Source organism: Chiloscyllium plagiosum, unplaced genomic scaffold (assembly GCF_037043375.1).
Source record: "Chiloscyllium plagiosum isolate Xiang-an unplaced genomic scaffold, Cpla_swu_hap1 HiC_scaffold_45, whole genome shotgun sequence".
In the NCBI taxonomy this organism is placed as follows: domain Eukaryota; kingdom Metazoa; phylum Chordata; class Chondrichthyes; order Orectolobiformes; family Hemiscylliidae; genus Chiloscyllium; species Chiloscyllium plagiosum.
The window spans coordinates 385731-403767 of record NW_028270183.1 but is presented as its reverse complement, the minus strand read 5'-3'; the positions used below and the strand labels follow the sequence as shown (position 1 = coordinate 403767).

General features: G+C 41.5%; 2 protein-coding genes across 2 annotated transcripts in view; one reads left to right on the top strand and one right to left on the bottom strand.

Annotated features, from left to right (window-relative positions):
- Positions 1-18037, top strand: part of LOC122540165 (acid phosphatase 5, tartrate resistant a) — a 59300-nt gene that overhangs the window by 1650 nt on the left and 39613 nt on the right. The window lies entirely within an intron of this gene.
- Positions 1-18037, bottom strand: part of odad3 (outer dynein arm docking complex subunit 3) — a 37126-nt gene that overhangs the window by 11962 nt on the left and 7127 nt on the right. The window contains exons 5-9 of the mRNA XM_043675491.2: positions 17648-17749; positions 6466-6591; positions 5035-5157; positions 2199-2342; positions 511-671 (exon numbers count right to left, since the gene is read on the bottom strand). Coding sequence (XP_043531426.1) covers positions 511-671; positions 2199-2342; positions 5035-5157; positions 6466-6591; positions 17648-17749 — 656 coding nt within the window. The remainder of the gene's footprint in view (positions 1-510; positions 672-2198; positions 2343-5034; positions 5158-6465; positions 6592-17647; positions 17750-18037) is intronic.

Sequence of the window (18037 nt, the reverse complement as noted above, 5' to 3'; positions counted from 1 at the left end):
ATTCAGCAAATCTGGCAGCATCTGCGGAAAGAGAAGCAGTTAATGTTCAGAGTGCAGTGAGACTCAGTTCTCCAAGAATCATACTGGACTCAAAATGTTAGCTCTGTTTTTCTCTCCAGAGAGACTGATTCATACTTGAAGCAAGCAAAGTTCGTAATTAATTAAAAACACTGTTCCTTTGTCTGCAATATTCATTTTATTTGAAACTCCTCCTTTAAATCTGAAACTGACCTACTGTCTCTCATGCTCTGAACAGCTTGGATTGAAACTCTTAAATTGAACTGACCTAGCTTAACTCCTGATGTTAACCACTTGAGAGATCACTTAAAGCAGAAAGGATTAAACATAAATCATGTATCTGTGTATGTTTTCTAGCTTTATAGAATGTGTCTGTTACATAGACTGCAAGTCCAAGAAACAAAGTTATTTGGGGTTACCTCAGTCACAAGGCCTAGGGTGTGGAAAACAGAGCTGTCATCTAGATACACGGTCAGGGAATATTCTTCCTACCTGGAGAGTTTTGTTTCACCAGAATATTTCAGATGGTCATATTCTGCCTGCAGTACCTCTTTCTCCACCCTTAGCTGCACCATCTGCTTCTCATTCTCCAGTTCCAACTCCTCTAAATGCTTCAAGGTCTCTTCCTGCATCACAAAGCGTTTCACTACATTCTGCAACCAAAAGCAAGACACAAACTTATACCAGAAAATCACAGAATCATAGAAACCCTACAGTGTGGAAACAGGCCCTTCAGCACAACAAGTCCACACCGACCACCCGAACAGTAACCCATCCAGACCCATTCCCCTACCCTACTATTGTATATTACCTCTGGCTTACACATTCCTGAACCCTATGGAAATTTAGCATGGCCAATTCACCTGACCTGCACATATTTGGATTGTGGGAGGAAACCAGAGCACCTGGAGGAAACCCACGCAGACACGGGGAGAATATGCAAACTCCACACAGACTGACAGTCGCCCGAGGCTGGAATCAAACCCGATTCTCTGGTGTTGTGAGGCAGCAGTGCTAACCACTGAGCCACCGTGTCAGCCATGCAAACTCCACACAGACAGCTACCTGAGGCTGGAATTGAACCCGGATTCAATTCAATTAAATCCAAATGACCCACACATTTCAAATTATTACACTACTCAGCATCACATTCTATTGCAGCATTTTTTCTATTTTATGCTTATGGATTTATTTATTGTATGATTCCATAGTTCAGACTATTCGGGTAAAGGAGCCCGAGATCATTGTTTTCAAGAATATTTTCACTCGCACATTTAGCTCCAGTTCTTCTGCAGTGTGTCTCGAAGGGCTGAATGGCCTACTCCTGCACCTATTGTCTATTGTCTATTGTCGAAATTGAACGGAGAAGCTTGTTCATTTTATTTCAATAATTTATTTTAACCTCAACCTCAGAAAGTGGCAGAAGAACATGATATTATCATCTTAGGCTCAATCTAACACGCAATTACTTAAACAGTATTGAAAACACGTAGCAGTAACCTAAGATATATAATTAAACATTTGCAATGAACAAGGAGAAAATAATTTTCTTAAATCAATCATCTTTTAATTTTCTCATAGCATTCAGGAGCTGACCAACCAAAATCTCAAAGCATCCTAGATGTGCCTTTTGCTGAGTACGTTTAAAAGTAATTAGACATTAGATTAGATTACATTACAGTGTGGAAACAGGCCCTTCGGCCCAACAAGTCCACACCGACCCGCCGAAGCGAAACCCACCCATACCCCTACATTTACCCCTTACCTAACACTACGGGCAATTTAGCATGGCCAATTCACCTGACCCTGCACATCTTTGGACTGTGGGAGGAAACCGGAGCACCCGGAGGAAACCCACGCAGACACGGGGAGAACGTGCAAACTCCACTCAGTCGCCTGAGGCGGGAATTGAACCCGGGTCTCAGGCGCTGTGAGGCAGCAGTGCTAACCACTATGCCACCGTGCCGCCCACAACTATGCCACCGTGCTGCCCACACTATGCCACCGTGCCGCCCACACTATGCCACCGTGCCGCCCACACTATGCCACCGTGCCGCCCACATGAAGGAACACTACACACAGAGTGCAGTCCCCTTATACACAGGCTGGGCCTTGGTATCTAGACTGGAGTGGCAGCTGCAGGAATCTTTAAACCACACTTCTCCCTGAATACCCCTCACCTGCATATCGCTAACACCAGTCACAGTTTTGATCCATAAGACAGATTCTTCAAATACGTTGATGGCTCTTTCCTCGGCTCCAGTTTCTTGCGTTGCAGGTCGCTCAAAGTGCAGCTCATCAGAGTGAGCACCTGCTCGCATTGCCTAAAAAAGTCAATCATAAAAACAGTTTAATTACTCAGACATTTGTTAAATTCTCCAATAATGCAAACTTCTGGTGATGTTTCACAAGATTGTGAAATAATAATAGCTTCTCCAAGAGCTACAATTACTGTCAGTACTGCATAGGGCAAGATTTTTGGATTTTGGGATGATCTTTTCTCAACTGAGTCAATAATGAACTTCAGCACAACATGATTCCCTATCTGCTATGATCTGTTTCCAGGATAATGAAAGTGATTGTATACAACCCCACAGGCCCTCGCTCAAGGTGAATGAAGTTGCCTTATTGAGCAACAGGAGACAGAGTAATTAGTTGAAGGGAGTTTCTCGAAATGGAGAAAGGTGACCAGTGGTGTTCCACAGGGGTCAGTGTTGGGGCCACTGTTGTTTGTAAACATAAATGATCTAGAAGAGGGCACTGTTGGTATGATCAGCAAGTTTGCAGATGACATGAAGATTGGTGGAGTGGCAGAAAGAATAAGGGACTGTCAGAGAATACAGGAGGATATAGATAGACAGGAGAGTTGGGCGGAAAAGTGGCAGATGGATTTCAATCCAGACAAATGTGAGGTGATGTGTTCAGGCAAGACTAACTCTCGAGTGAATTATACAATGAACGGAAGAGCCTTGGGAAAAGTAGATGGGCAGAGAGATCTGGGAGTGCAGGTCCACTGTACCCTGAAGGTTGCTGCACAGGTGGATAGAGTGGTCAAGAAGGCATATCGTATGCTTGCCTTCATTGGACAGGGTATTGAGTATAAGAGCTGGCAAGTCATGTTAAAATTGTCCAAGACATTGGTTCGGCCGCATTTAGAATACTGTGTACAGTTCTGGGCGCCACATTACCAAAAGGATGTGGACGCTTTGGAGAGGGTGCAGAAAAGGTTTACGAGGATGTTGCCTGGTATGGAAGGTGCGAGCTATGAAGAAAGGTTGAGTAGATTAGGTTTACTTTCACTAGAAAAAAGGAGATTGAGGGAGGACCTGATTGAGGTTTACAAACTCATGAAAGGTTTAGACAGAGTGGATAGAGACAAGCTTTTTTCCAGGGTGAAGGATTCAATAATGAGAGGTCACATTTTCAAGGTGAGAGGTGGAAAGGTTAAGGGGGATACACGCGGCAAGTACTTCACACAGAGGGTGGTGGGCATTTGGAACGCATTGCCAGCAGAGGTGGTAGAGGCAGGCACGGTAGATTCATTTAAGATGCGTCTGGACATATGCATGAGTAGGTGGGGAGCAGAGAGATACAGATGCTTAGGAATTGACCGACAAGTTTAGACAGTACATTTGGATCGGCTCAGGCTTAGAGGGCCGAAGGGCCTGTTCCTGGGCTGTAAATTTTCTTTGTTCTTTGTTCTTCTTTATTTGTGGAGGATTTATTCGGTATTGCGGCAAATATCTTAAGTTCAGAAACCATGTCCCGGCTAAGCTGGGAATGGAGGAGTTCACCATAGAACATTTGGATTCAAGCATGCTCATATTAATACAAAGTTAAAAATCACACAACACCCGGTTATAGTCTAACAGGTTTAATTGGAAGCACACTAGCTTTCAGAGCGACGCTCCTTCATCAGGTGATCACAATCACCTGATGAAGGAGCGTCACTCCGAAAGCTAATGTGCTTCCAATTAAACTTGTTGGACTATAACCTGGTGTTGAGGAGAAAGTGAGGTCTGCAGATGCTGGAGATCAGAGCTGAAAATCAGCTATAACCTGGTGTTGTGTGATTTTTAACTTTGTACACCCCAGTCCAACACCGGCATCTCCGAATCATGTTAATACATTTCTACAGTAGGATTGCAGCAATATACTATTCACTCGATTGAGATTCTTGCTCCATTCAATTGGATCATGGCTGCTCATCTACCACAAGACACTTTCCTGTGCCTGCTACATATCCCTTGTCATTATTACTATCCAGAAATCGATTTCTGTCTTGACCCTGCTCAACGATTGAGCTTCCACAGCTTCTGGTGTAGAGACTTCCAAAACATCACCACTCTCTCAGCGAGTAAATTCCTCTTTATCTCAGTTTTAAATGGCCTACCCTTATTCTCAGATTATATCCCCTGGTTTGGGATTACCAGCAGTGTTCCCTCTAATTTTCTTTCCAGCTATGTGGGTTCCCAGGAACCCGGCACAGCAGCAACTTCAAAAACTGCAAGTCAATGCCACATTCAGTCTGCCAACACCGATCATTCTGCAGGACCACAAAGCTGCACAGCTTAAAGGAAATATTAATCACCAGCCAAGGAAAATATTCTACCTACATCTGTATTGTAAAGATTATGTAAGTTTCAATGACATCATCTGTCATCCTTCACAACTCTAAAGTTGACAGGCCCAGTTTTCTCAATGTCTCCTCACAAAAGAAACCTTCACTGAATTACTCTGGTGACCTGCGTTGAACCCCCTTTATAGCATCTATATCCTTCCATAGAAAAGGAGACCAAAACTGTACACCATACTCCACGTGCAGTCTAACCAGGCCTGTATACATTTACCCCAAGACAACGTTTTGTCCTGTGCTCAAATACCTTTGCAATGAAGACCAACATACTATTTGCCTTTCTAATTGCTAGCAGCACCTGCATGTTAACTTTTAGTGAATTATGAATAAGGACAGCTGGGTCCCTTTGAAATTAAAGACTCATTCTATATAATTTTTACCCGTCTTTCTGCACGTTCTGCTTGTGTTCTCTTCTCCTCAGCCATCTTCTTGAACTCAGTGAGAATCCTTTCCCGTTCCCGTCTTTCCTTGTGCATAACCTCCTCGTGCTGCTGAAGTTCTGTCTGCTCAGTGAAATCACACAAGTATCATAAACCATCAAGTCCACTAAAATACAGGAGGAGGTGTGCAGCACAATCACTGAAATGGTATGCTGGATCTTTAGTGTCACTGTACAGATACAAAACAACTTCACCTCTAAAATAAACTTAGGATTAAAAGAAACAAAAACAGAGAATACTGGAGTAACTCAGCAGAACTGGTAGTTTCTGTGGAGAGAAAGAAAATCAGTTACTGCTTCAAGTCCAGTATGACTTCTTAAGAACTGGAAGAAATTCTGGGTAGGGTGTTGGCAGGGGCGGTGTCAGGTCCCCAGGGTAGAGGCGAATATTGTGTTCTGTGGCTCTGGGGGGAGAGAGGGTTATTACCTCAGGGTCTGGTGGGTGTAAGGAGTTGGGGAAGATATAGTTCAGGATGTGTGAGGTAGTCAGGGGTCAGTTTAGTAGTTATTTATGTGCTAGACAAGTTTTTAATAGTCTAACTTTTCCTGAGGAAACACCCACTTAGCTTCATTGGAATCCTCCAAATTCTCTGACTTAAATGGATACTTTTAGAGGTTTCTATGCGCAGGGGCATTGAACTTTTGATTTTCCTGGGCAATTCCTTCAGAGTCTGCTATGATGGAAATATTATACAGTCCCCATGTTTTACGACACGGGGTAAACACCTATGTTATTTTAAAGTAGCCACACAGAAAAAGTTCACCTCATGCTATAATCTGTTAAAATTTGAGAGGCAAAGAACTATCCCAAACTATCCTTTACTATTTAAAGTAAAATTTAACGATTTTATTCTTTAAGTCCAAGAGAGAATATTAAAACCAATAACTATTTACAACTCCTTTCTCTTAAACCTATTTTTAGTTCCCAACCTACAATACTGCTCTGATAAAAAGTCCTGATTAAGAATTTTTTAAAAATCATGTTTCAAAATCCACCTTCTAAACAAGCACCTGAGGGAATTCAGATAAACAAACAAATAATTCATACCATGTTCAAGTCTCAGTCTTCCTAATCCATAAATGTCTGTCCACAAACACATAATGCCAAGTCCTTCAGTAAGATGTTCAGGGTCTGGTGGGTGTAAGGAGTTGGGGAAGATATAGTTCAGGATGTGTGAGGTAGTCAGGCGTCAGTTTAGTAGTTATTTATGTGCTAGACAAGATATTTAATAGTCTAACTTTTCCTGAGGAAACACCTACTTAGCTTCATTGGAATCCTCCAAATTCTCGGACTTAAATGGATATTTTCAGAGGTTTCTATGCGCAGGGACATTGAACCTTTGATTTTCCTGGGCAGTGTTCAAGTTAGTACCTTGGCAGCATCTCGAGATAGTTGAGCATTGGTGTTCATGGCTTGCAGTTCTTTCAGTTCCTGTTGTTGCTGTAGGACTTCAGCTTCCAATGCATCAAGTTGTTTCTGAAAGGTCACACTCTCCTCCTGGAAGTAGCAATAATGATGAATATAAAACAATAGAACAACATCACAACTAAAGAATACATTGTTCCCCATACGCAAACAGACATTGAAATGCTCCCAACAAGAACCAGTAAGATATGTATATTTACACTACTTCTTCTACATACTAAAGCAGCAAATAATATGAGAGTTTTGCAGTCCTAACACATCAGTTATGAATAATACAACAGATAGTTAACCAACAAAGGAGAAGGCAAAGCTGTGTGAACATTCCAAGCTCAAATGTGAGGGTGCCCACAATGTCCATCCCAAAGCACTTGCAACCATTTTCAGTCAAAAGTGCCGAGCATCCTTCTGAGAGCTCCACAGGCCAGTCTTCAGTCAGTTCAATTTACTCTATATTATATCAAGAAATGTCTAGTGCACACCAATTCTGCCTACATCACTGAGGCTTCAGCACCAGAACATGTGATGTAGTGTATATGGATTTCAGTAAGGTGTTTGATAATGTTCCCCACGATAGGGTATTGCACAAAGTACAGATGCATGGGATTGAGTGTGATTTAGCAGTTTGGATCAGAAATTGGCTAGCTGAAAGAGGACAGAGGGTGGTGGTTGATGGGAAATGTTCATCCTGGAGTTCAGTTACAAGGGAGGGTACCACAAGATCTGTTTTGGGTCCACTGCTGTTTTTCATTTTTATAAATGACCTGGATGAGGGATAGAAGGATGGGTTAGTAAATTTGCAGATGACATTAAGGTCAATAGAATTGAGGATAGTGACGAAGGATGTTGTAGGTTACAGAGGGACATAGATAAGCTGCAGAGCTGGGCTGAGAGAGGGCAAATGAGGTTTAATGTGGAAAAGTGTGAGGTGATTCACTTTGGAAGGAGCAACAGGAATGCAGAGTTCTCGGCTAATGGTAAGATTCTTGGTAGTGTAGATGAGCAGAGAGATCTCAGTGTCCATGTACATAGATCCTTGAAAGTTGCCACCCAGGTTGTTAGGATTGTTAACAAGGCATATAGTGTGTTAGCTTTTATTGGTAGAGGGATTGAGTTTCTGAACCATGAGATCACACTGTAGCTGTACAAAACTCTGGTGCGGCCACATTTGGAGTATTTCATACAGTTCTGGTCACCGCAATATAGGGAAGGTGTGGAAGCTTTGGAAAGGGTTCAGAGGAGATTTACTGGGATGTTGCCTGGTCTGGAGTGAAGGTCTTACAAGGAAAGGCTGAGGGACTTGAGGCTGTTTTTGTTAGAGAGAAGATTGAGAGGTGACTTAATTGAGACATATAAGATGATCAGAGAGTTAAATAAGTTGTAGAGTGAGAGCCTTTTTCTTCAGATGGCAATGAGGGGACATTACTTTAAATTGAGGGGTGATAGATATAGGACAGATGTCAAAGCTAGTTTCTTTACTCAGAGAGTATTAGGAGTGTGGAATGCACTGCCTGCAACAGTAATAGACTCATCAACTTTAAGGACACTTAAATGGTCATTGGATAAACATATGGACAAGAATGGAATAGTGTAGGTTAGATGAGCTTTAGATTGGTTTCACAGGTCAGCACCACGTCGAGGGCCGAAGGGCCTGTACTGCGCTGTAATGTTCAATGTTCTAACAAGATATTCCAGTCCAGCTACAATACTGACAACTATTTGACAAATTTAAAATTGATATTTATTTTCTAATCAACCTCTTCAGAGACATTGTTACATACTCGGGAGCAGGTGGGACTTGAATTAAGGAAACTATTAGCCCAGTAGCAGGGACAGTATCACTGCACCATTGAAAACTGACAAGCTATCTTGAAACCACAAAAAGCTGCACAAATCCAATCCAGCTAGTTAACTATCTGTTCATCCAAGCTCAGTTATCACCAATGTGATAAAAGATGTCCTTGACAATTTTATCAAATGGTACTTAGAAAAATCAGCAGCTCACCAAGGGGTGAATTTTCCTTTTTGCAGTTGAAATGTGGGGGCGTGCGAGTGTCATTGCATCATGGCCTGGAACAGGTTTTCTTCTACAATATTCTGCTTTTCACCAACTAATTACATAAACAATATGTTGGGTACATTACTCACTGAATCCTGTGGTGAGCAAAATGAAACTGTCCTCTACTGCTAGCACCATATTTAAAACTCAGCTGAACACCACCTCAGAGACTAAAAGCCTGGTCTAATGAACTGGTCCTTGCACAGTGATGCTCATCCCTAAATTATGAAGGCATAGCACAGAAGCTCATTCCCTAATTCTTCAAAAAGAACCTTGAGTTTCTAGTGAGCAGGGTGGTAGGGAGAAGATTAGTACTTTTCCTAGATGACTGCAGAAAGAAGTAACCCACCAGAATCATTGGGCCTAGTCAGTGATAGCAGCAGAAGACACTGTTCCCTACACTGTCGAAAGGGATATCCAGCAGTGTCACAAGAAGGCCAATAATCTCCTATATTCCACAAGGGTAAATACCACCATCTTCTCTCTGCTACTTCATACTCAAAGGGTCATTACTCACTCTATCTTTGCCATGGCAATATCCAATTTCTCAAATAAAACATTATGTTATGAAATTCATAATATTGTTTCCATATTTCTAGTCAGCTTTCTCTCATAGTCGATTTTCTCCCTCTTCATTATTGTTTTAGACATTCTTTCCTTTTTTATATATATAATCTTACCTTCTGACTTGCCACTAATCTTTAACATCCTTAGTTAGACATGAATAGTAAGTCCTTCACCGAGAGTCTTTCATTCTCACTGACATGTATTTTGCCTGAGTGTTGTGCGATATCTTTTTAAATGTCTGCCATTGTATTTCTACTGACTCATTTCCTAACTTAATTTCCCAATTCATTTGGACAATTACCTTCATAACATCATAATTGCCTTTACTTATGTTCTCAACTCTAATCTCAGACACATTCTTCTCTCCTTCAGGTTAAGATAGAATTCAATCATGTTATGATCATCATTACCAAAACCTGCCTTTCCTGAAATTGTTAATTAATCCTATCTCATTGTATATTACCAGATCTAGAATATCCTGCTCTCTGGTTGCCTTTTGTATGTGCTGCTCTACAAAATTATCCTGAAAATACAAAATAAATTTAGGGCGGCATGGTGGCTCAGTGGTTAGCATTGCTGCCTCACAGTCCCAGGTTCAATCCCAGCCTTGGGTGACTGTCTATCACCCAAGTGCTCTGGTTTCCTCTCACAGTCCAAGGAAGTGCAGGTCAGGTGAACTGGCCATGCTAAATTGCCCATAGTGTTAGGTACGTTAGTCAGAAGGAAATGGGTCTGGGTGGGTTACTCTTCGGACGGTCAGTGTGGACTGGTTGGGCCGAAGGGCCTGTTTCCACACTGTAGGGAATCTAATTAATCTTCCAGAAGTCTTTTGCCAATAATTCATACATCTGTATGTAGATTAAAATCAGCTATGATTATCACTGCACCTTTCTCATAAGCCCCTATTATTTCTTCCTGCATTCCCTGACCTACAGAGTGGTTATAGTTGTGGGGTCTGTAAACTTTTCCCACAAGTGATCCTACACCTTGATCTTTAGAATTCATGTCGGCTCTCTCTAGTGTACTAAAGCCATCTTAATGATCAGAGATACTCTTCTTTCTAATTTTAGCTTCTTGTCCTTCCAAAATGTCAGGTATCCTGGAATATTCAGGTTCCAGCCTTTGTCATCTTACAGCATTGTCACACCTATCTACGTAATGGCCTTGTGGATCTACCTACAGCACATGGACTCCAGTTCAAAACAGCAGCATTTTCTCAAGGACAACCAGGGTTGTGCAATAAATGCTGGTCTAGCCAGTGACTTCCATTTCCCATGAGTGAACACAAAAAGCACAGCACGCATATTCATTCACATTTGATTTATCAATATATCTGAATTATTGTGAATGCTAAGTATATTTGAATACAGAGCCTTTAACTCTGTCTTTTCACCATTTTTGCAATTTCTGGGCTTGTCTTCTAGCACAATCTTAATTTTGTAATGCTACATTCTAAGTATCATTTCTCTAAATGCTACCTTGCCCCACTTTGTTTTGGTTTTGGGATCTTTGTTGCACTGCTAATGCCAAGCAGTTCTTGTGCTGTTTTATAATCTTCTGCTCCCATAATGTACTTTGCTATATTGCATTTGATACGAAAAGCAATTATTCAAATTTTTGGTTTCTGTAAAAATTCAAGCACTATGTACATTTATTTTACTGTCTCCTGGCGACACAAAACATAATGGCGTCTACAGAATCATTTCTAACAGATTCCTAACCATTTCCAGAAATAGACCTCATCTTTACTGTAGTGATAGTAATGAGGTCAGCCAGCTGAACCTCAGAGAATATGAGTTCTCTGGTTGGGGCTGTTAACCTGGTCTGTGGCTGACAGATATAAACAGGAGTGTCAGGAGTTGTGTTCACTTTGAGAGCTGGCTCTGAGGGAGCTGGATCAGTGTCAAAGACTTTCCACATGTAAATAAAGGGTGACTTGGTGACAGGATACCAGCCTCTGTGCAGTTATTTCAATCTAGAAATTGTATGATTTATCAGTAGTTTGTAGGGTTATGCAATACATAAATACATTTGCCTGTGTACACTATTCTGCTCATTGGATTGTATACAAAGGCAGGAGTGATGGATCCTGTGATTGGGAAAAAGAGGTGCAGAATCAGCATTTTCAGTTGTTTAAAGCTCTATTTTTTTGTTAAGATAAGAAAGGAGGATAGAGTAGCCACACCACATCTCAACAAGTATCTTATGGCACTAAACTTAAGAATAGATTTACTTAGAGTTGCTGTTTCTGTAATGTAAACAAATGAAGTAGTCATTTTATCTTCACAAAATCCTGAAATAAAGCTTAATTTCTGATGGAGTTGATTGCAAGATAAATATATACTTGAAACATGAGAAAACTCCTCCCCTTTATAATGGAATGCCCATGTCCACTTCAATTCCTGTAAATGCCTCATTGGAACATTCCTTTTATTGCAAACCTTCCTTCTAAAAATCCATGAGGAAAATGTGTGTGAAGTGGCAGTATGTGTGAATCTAAAGGTCCCTTTGCATCAATGCTCCCTATATTGGTTACCATTTGTAAGATTCATGCAAAATATTGGAATGGTAAACAACCAAGTCCAATCACTAGGATTCACTTTCTTAAATTTTACCTAAGACTACCTCATAAGGAGAGCAAATAATGTATTTGATCATGAGACAAAGTGATCATTTTCTGAGTTGTCTCATCTACCAAAATACACATTAGAAGTTAGGCCACATATGGCAACTGATTTTCCAACCATTTATTGCAAGTTAATAATCAGAAAATCACAACATAATATTTAAGGTGGATACTAGTCACGACGTCTGACTGACTAATAACACCGTTTCTCTTGTTCACAAAATACTGTGCTGAGGACCTGTCTAAAGCTTACAAAAAGAGACCAAATCAAGTGTGGTGAGTGAGTCCAGAACGAGAGGGCATAAGTTTAAGGTGAGAGGGGAAAGATTTAAAAGGGACCTAAGGGGCAACTTTTTCACACAGAGGGTGGAGCGTGTATGGAATGAGTTGTCAGAAGAAATGATGGAGGCTGGTACAATTGTAGCATTTAAAAGGCATTTGGATGGGTTTATGAATATGAAGGGTTTAGAGAGATATGGGCCAAATGCCGCCAAATGGTACTAAACTAATTTAGGAAATTTAGGACTGAAAGGTCTGTTTCTTTCTGTACATCTCTACAACTCTATAGAAGTAGACTTTTATGAAGCCAAGGTTGATTACACATTAGCAATTCAAACAAAAGAAGATTTTGATGTAAAAAAAAATCTTGATGTTCCTTCTTATCATCAAGGAATGATATGTTAGAGACTAGGCAACATGCTGCTTTTACAGTCTGTGTTTCCACAGTAGAATATTGAAACGAAATCAATTGTTAGATTGTTAATTATATATTTTTGACATCAACTGTTTTAAATTGTCTTTAACTTATATTTCACGGTAAGACCATAAGACCATAAGACATAGGAGCGGAAGTAAGGCCATTCGGCCCATTGAGTCCACTCCACCATTCAATCATGGCTGATGGGCATTTCAACTCCACTTACCCGTATTCTCCCCGTAGCCCTTAATTCCTTATGACATCAAGAATTTATCAATTTCTGCCTTGAAGACATTTAGCGTCCCAGCCTCCACTGCACTCTGTGGCAATGAATTCTACAGGCCCACCACTCTCTGGCTGAAGAAATGTCTCCGCATTTCTGTTCTGAATTTACCCCCTCTAATTCTAAGGCTGTGTCCACGGGTCCTAGTCTCCTCACCTAACGGAAACAATTTCCTAGTGTCCACCCTCTCCAAGCCATGTATTATCTTGTAAGTTTCTATTAGATCTCCCCTTAATCTTCTAAACTCCAATGAATACAATCCCAGGATCCTCAGCCGTTCCTCATATGTTAGACCTACCATTCCAGGGATCATCCGTGTGAATCTCCGCTGGACACACTCCAGTGCCAGTATGTCCTTCCTGAAGTGTGGGGACCAAAACTGGACACAGTACTCCAAATGGGGCCTAACCAGAGCTTTATAAAGTCAAAAGGTACTTTTGATCATGCTGAGATTGGTATTTGAAAAGATGGCTAACTAGATGGCATAATTTTCAGCTGAGAGGAGAAAGATTTAAAAGGAAACTGAGGGTCAACTTTATCACAAAGAGGGTGGTTCGTATGTGGAATGAATTGCCAGAGGGGATGGTAGACGCAGGTACAGTTACAACATTTAAAAGACATTGGACAGGTAGCTGAATACAATCAGTTTAAAGGGATATGGACCAAAGGCAGGTAAATGGGATTAGATTAGTTTAGAAACTTGGTCAGCATGAATGAGTTGGACCAAAGGTTCTGTTTGTGTGCTGTATGTCTTTATGACTCTATCAGACTAGAGTTCTTGTGCCCATATCCAAATACTCCACAATTCTGGAGGCGGTTATGCTTTTAAGAGATGGTGCAACAATAGTTAAATAAACATTATTGTTTTGGTTAAGTACAAGATAGAATATAGAACAGTACAGCACAGGAACAGGCCATTCATATTGTGATGCTGTGCCAAACATGTTACCAAATTAAACTACTTCTTTCTTCCTGTCCTTGGTCCATATCCTTATTCATGTGCCTTTTTAAAAAGCCTCTTAAGCATCCCTGTCTTATCTGCCCCCACTACTACCCCTGGCTGTGAGTTCCAGGCACCCACCATTCTGTGTAAAAAAAAACAAAAAAATTTGCCCATCACACCTCCTTTGAACTTTCCTCCCCTCTTACCTTAAATACATGGCCTCTAGTATTAGTCATTTCAACTCTGGGAAAAAGTTCTGACTTTTAACCCTATCTGTTCCTCTCATAATTTTATAAATTTCTATTGGGTCTCCCCTCAGCCTCTACCACACCATCCTCTCCTTAAAGCTCATACCCTCTAATCCAGGCAGCATCCTGGTAAACTTCTTCTGCACCCTCTCCAAAGCCCCCAGATCCTTCCTGTAATGTGATGACCAGAAATGAAAGCAATACTCTTAAGTGTAGCATAACCAAAGTTTTATAAAGCTACAACATGACATCCTGACTGTTGTACTCAACGCCCTGACTAATAAAGGCACATATGCCATATGTCTTCTTTATCATCCTATCTGCTTGTGTGGCCACTTTCAGGGAGCTATGGACCAGGAGCCCAAGATCCCTCTGTATATCAATGCTGGTCAGGGTCTTGCCATTAACTGCATACTTTCCCTTAATGTTTGATCTCCCAAAGCACACCTTACAGTTACCCAGAGTAAACTCCATCTGCCATTTTTCCACCCATATCTGCAATTGATCTATATCCCACTGTATTCTTTGACAATCTTATACATTATCCACTAATCCACCAATCTCTGTGTCGTCTGCAAATTTACTAACCCAACCATCTTTGTATTCATCCAAGTAATTTATATAAATCACAAACAGCAGAGGTCCCAGTACAGATCGCTGTGGAACACCACTAGTCACGGACCCTCCAATCAAGGATATTTTATGACCTCTGCTTGCTCTTGTAATTTCCTATTTGAGTTCTTTCATGCTTTGTTTATATTCCTCATGGGCCCTGTCCAATTTTAACTTTCTAAATGTTACATCCGCTTCCTTTCTCTTTTTGACTAAATTCTCAATCTCCCTCATTATCCAAGGGTCCCATACCTTGCCATCCTTGTCCTGCCTCCTTACTGGAATATGCTGATCCTGAACTCTGATCAGTAGGTCTTTAAAGAACTCCCATACGTCAAATGTGGACTTGCCCAATAACAATTGCTCTCAATTAACACTCCCTAGCTCCTATATAATTCTGACATAATTTGCCCTCCCCCAATTTAGTACCTTCCTGCATGGTCCTGACTTATCCTTATTCATAGCTTTCTTAGATCTTAAGGAGTTATGATCACTATTTCCAAAATGCTGTCCCAATGAAAAGTCAGTCACTTGGATAGGCTCATTCGCCAATACAAGATTTAGTATTACCCCTCTTCTAGCTGGACATACTATTTCAAAATAAACCCTCTTGGATGCACCTTATAAATTTTGCCCTGTCTGAGCCTCTTGCTCTAAGAAAGTCCCAGTCAATATTGGGGAAGTTAAAGTCACCCACGATGATAACCCTGTTATTTTTGCATCTATCCATAATCTGCCTACATATCTGTCCCTCGATGTCCCAGTGGCTGTTGGGCTACTATAATCCCATCAGAATGATTGCATTTTTTTAAATTTTTGAGCTCTACCCATATTGCCTCAGTGGATGACATCATGCAACTGTGACGTTCTCCCTGATAAATAATGCAACACCTCCACCTCTTATACCTCCCTCTTAGACCTATTATGTCTAAAACATCAAAACCCTGGAGCTTTGAGCAGCAAGTATTGTCCGTCTCGCAACCCAATCTCTGTAATGGCCACAACATCATAGTCCCATTTACTGATCCAGAATCTAAGCCCATCTACCTTACCCATAACACCCCTTGCACGCTTCAGCTGATCAACTCCATTGTGCTCATTAACCTGTCCCTGCCTGTCCTTCATTTCAGACTTGTTGGTCATAACATCTACCTTTCCTCAGTCCCTCCATCTGCTGCTCTGGTTCCCAGTCTCTGAATTAGCACTAGCGAACTTCCTTGTGAGGATATTTGTTCCCCTCTAGTTTAGATACAATGTATCCTTTTGTACAGGTCACCCCTGTCCTAGAAGAAGTCCCAGTGATCCAAAAAGCTGCAACCCTGTCCCCTGCACGAGCTCCTTAGTCATGCGTTCATCTGTCCTTTTTTTCCTATTTCTGTACTCGCTTGCATGTGGCACCAGGGGTAATCCAGAGATTACAACTTTTGAGGTCCTGCTTTTTAATCTACTGTGCACCTCTCTGAATCCTTGGTGCAAGACTTCATTCTTCACTTTGTCCATATCATTGGTGCCAACATGTACCATGACCTCCATCTCATCACCCTCCCTTTTCAGGTTGCCCTGTAGCCATTCAGGGACATCCCTGACCCTTGCATTAAGGAGGCAACACACCATCCTGGAATCATGTTGGCTGCAGAAATGCCTGTCTGCTCCCCTGACTAAAGAATCACCCATCATTATTGCTCTTCCTCCTCCCCCACTGTACAGTTGTGATGTCAGACTCTTGGCTCAGACCTCACTCCTCTGAGGTGCCAGCACCCACATCAGCTTCCAGAATGGAATTCCGGTTAGTGAGCGTGACCCCAGGGGACTCCTGTACTACCTGCCTGTTCTTTCTGGACTGTTTGGTAGTCACCGATTCCCTTCTTTTTTCCAGTCCCTATCATGCACCATTTCACCAATTCACCAATCAGCAGATATCTGCTGAATGACTGGTATCCCATGTGCCCATGCCACTATGCATCCGGACAAGTGTTGAAAAATCTGGCATTGCCCTTCACTGGCAGTATAATGGCAGAGCAGGTGGCACAGTGGTTAGCACTGCTGCCTCACAGCAGCAGAGACCCGGGTTCAGTTCCCGCCTCAGGCGACTGACTGTGTGGAGTTGCACATTCTCCCCGTGTCTGCGTGGGTTTCCTCTGGGTGCTCCGGTTTCCTCTCACAGTCCAAAAATGTGCAGGTTAGGTGAATTGGCCATTCTAAATTGCCCACAGTGTTAGGGGCAGGGGTAAATGTAGTGGAATGGGTCTGGGTGGGTTGCTTTTCGGCAGGTCGGTGTGGACTTGTTGGGCCAAAGGGCCTGTTTCCACACTGTAAGTAATCTAATCTAATACCACATTACCTATAGCACATAATTGGCAAGGTTGACATTGCTTTTCACATACAAACCCTATTCTCTTACCCTAGTCACGGTGTAACCACCAGGTCATATACTTTACCTGTCCTTAAACACCTTCTGTCTACATATCTCTCTAGGTCACCGCTACTCTTTTCCCAAAGCCCTATGTAGACCCCACAGTTTACCATTGTCCATTAAGGGAACATCATATACAGGATATACAAACAATTGGATAGCAATTCAAATCAGTATATCTCAGTTGGGAATTATATCAAAGATGGGAAAAGCAAGAAATAAGGATAAGACTTTGCTCAACCAAGATCTGATGATAGCAAAACAGACTAGACAGAATTGCATCCTTCTGTTCCTGTGAGTCCTGTCTAAGTGCTTGCAATGTACTTGATCAGATGATCTGGTGCGAGATTACATTGCTCTGGGAAATTAAGTTGCCAATACAAATCTACAGCTAACCACTTTGCTACTTTCCTTAATAGAATCAGTGTGAGGACAGGTTTCGATAATATAAATACTGTTAATATTCATCACCCACTTAATATTGTACTTTCAATGGAGTAAAGAAAGCATTTCTCAAGATTTTTGATGTCCCAGTTTAACCAGTTTGAGCTGATAATCAAAACAGAATTTGTTAATGTCCCTCTGATGTAATGATGTTCTGATCAACTTTACCCTTTTCCATCATAGCAACGCTGGGAATTGCAAGGCTACCAGGTTATGTTGCAAGTAAAAGGTGGTCATACCTGCAGATGCCCCTTTAGTCTCTGATACACTTTCATCACATGAACTGCTTCACGATACTTTAGCTGGGTCTTCTCCAAACGATTCTCCAGGAGCCGCAAGGTCTGAAGTTAGTGACATCAGAGATAACTTAAGGGTTTACTTAGCAACTCATGTAAAACACATTCAATAAAACCATAATGTTCAGTGGCAACGACAAAATAAGCAGCGAGTAATTATCTTGTGACAACCTGAAAGGTTGTATCAAACAGCTTGCTCCCTACACCCTGACAGGGGTGAGAACGTCACTCTTAGGAAATGATGTGAATGCTAACAGGCATCCAGCTTTCATCCCCTCTTTTAGAGGACTTTTTTTTAAAGTTGATGTATTAAAAATTGCCCAGTGGCTTTTC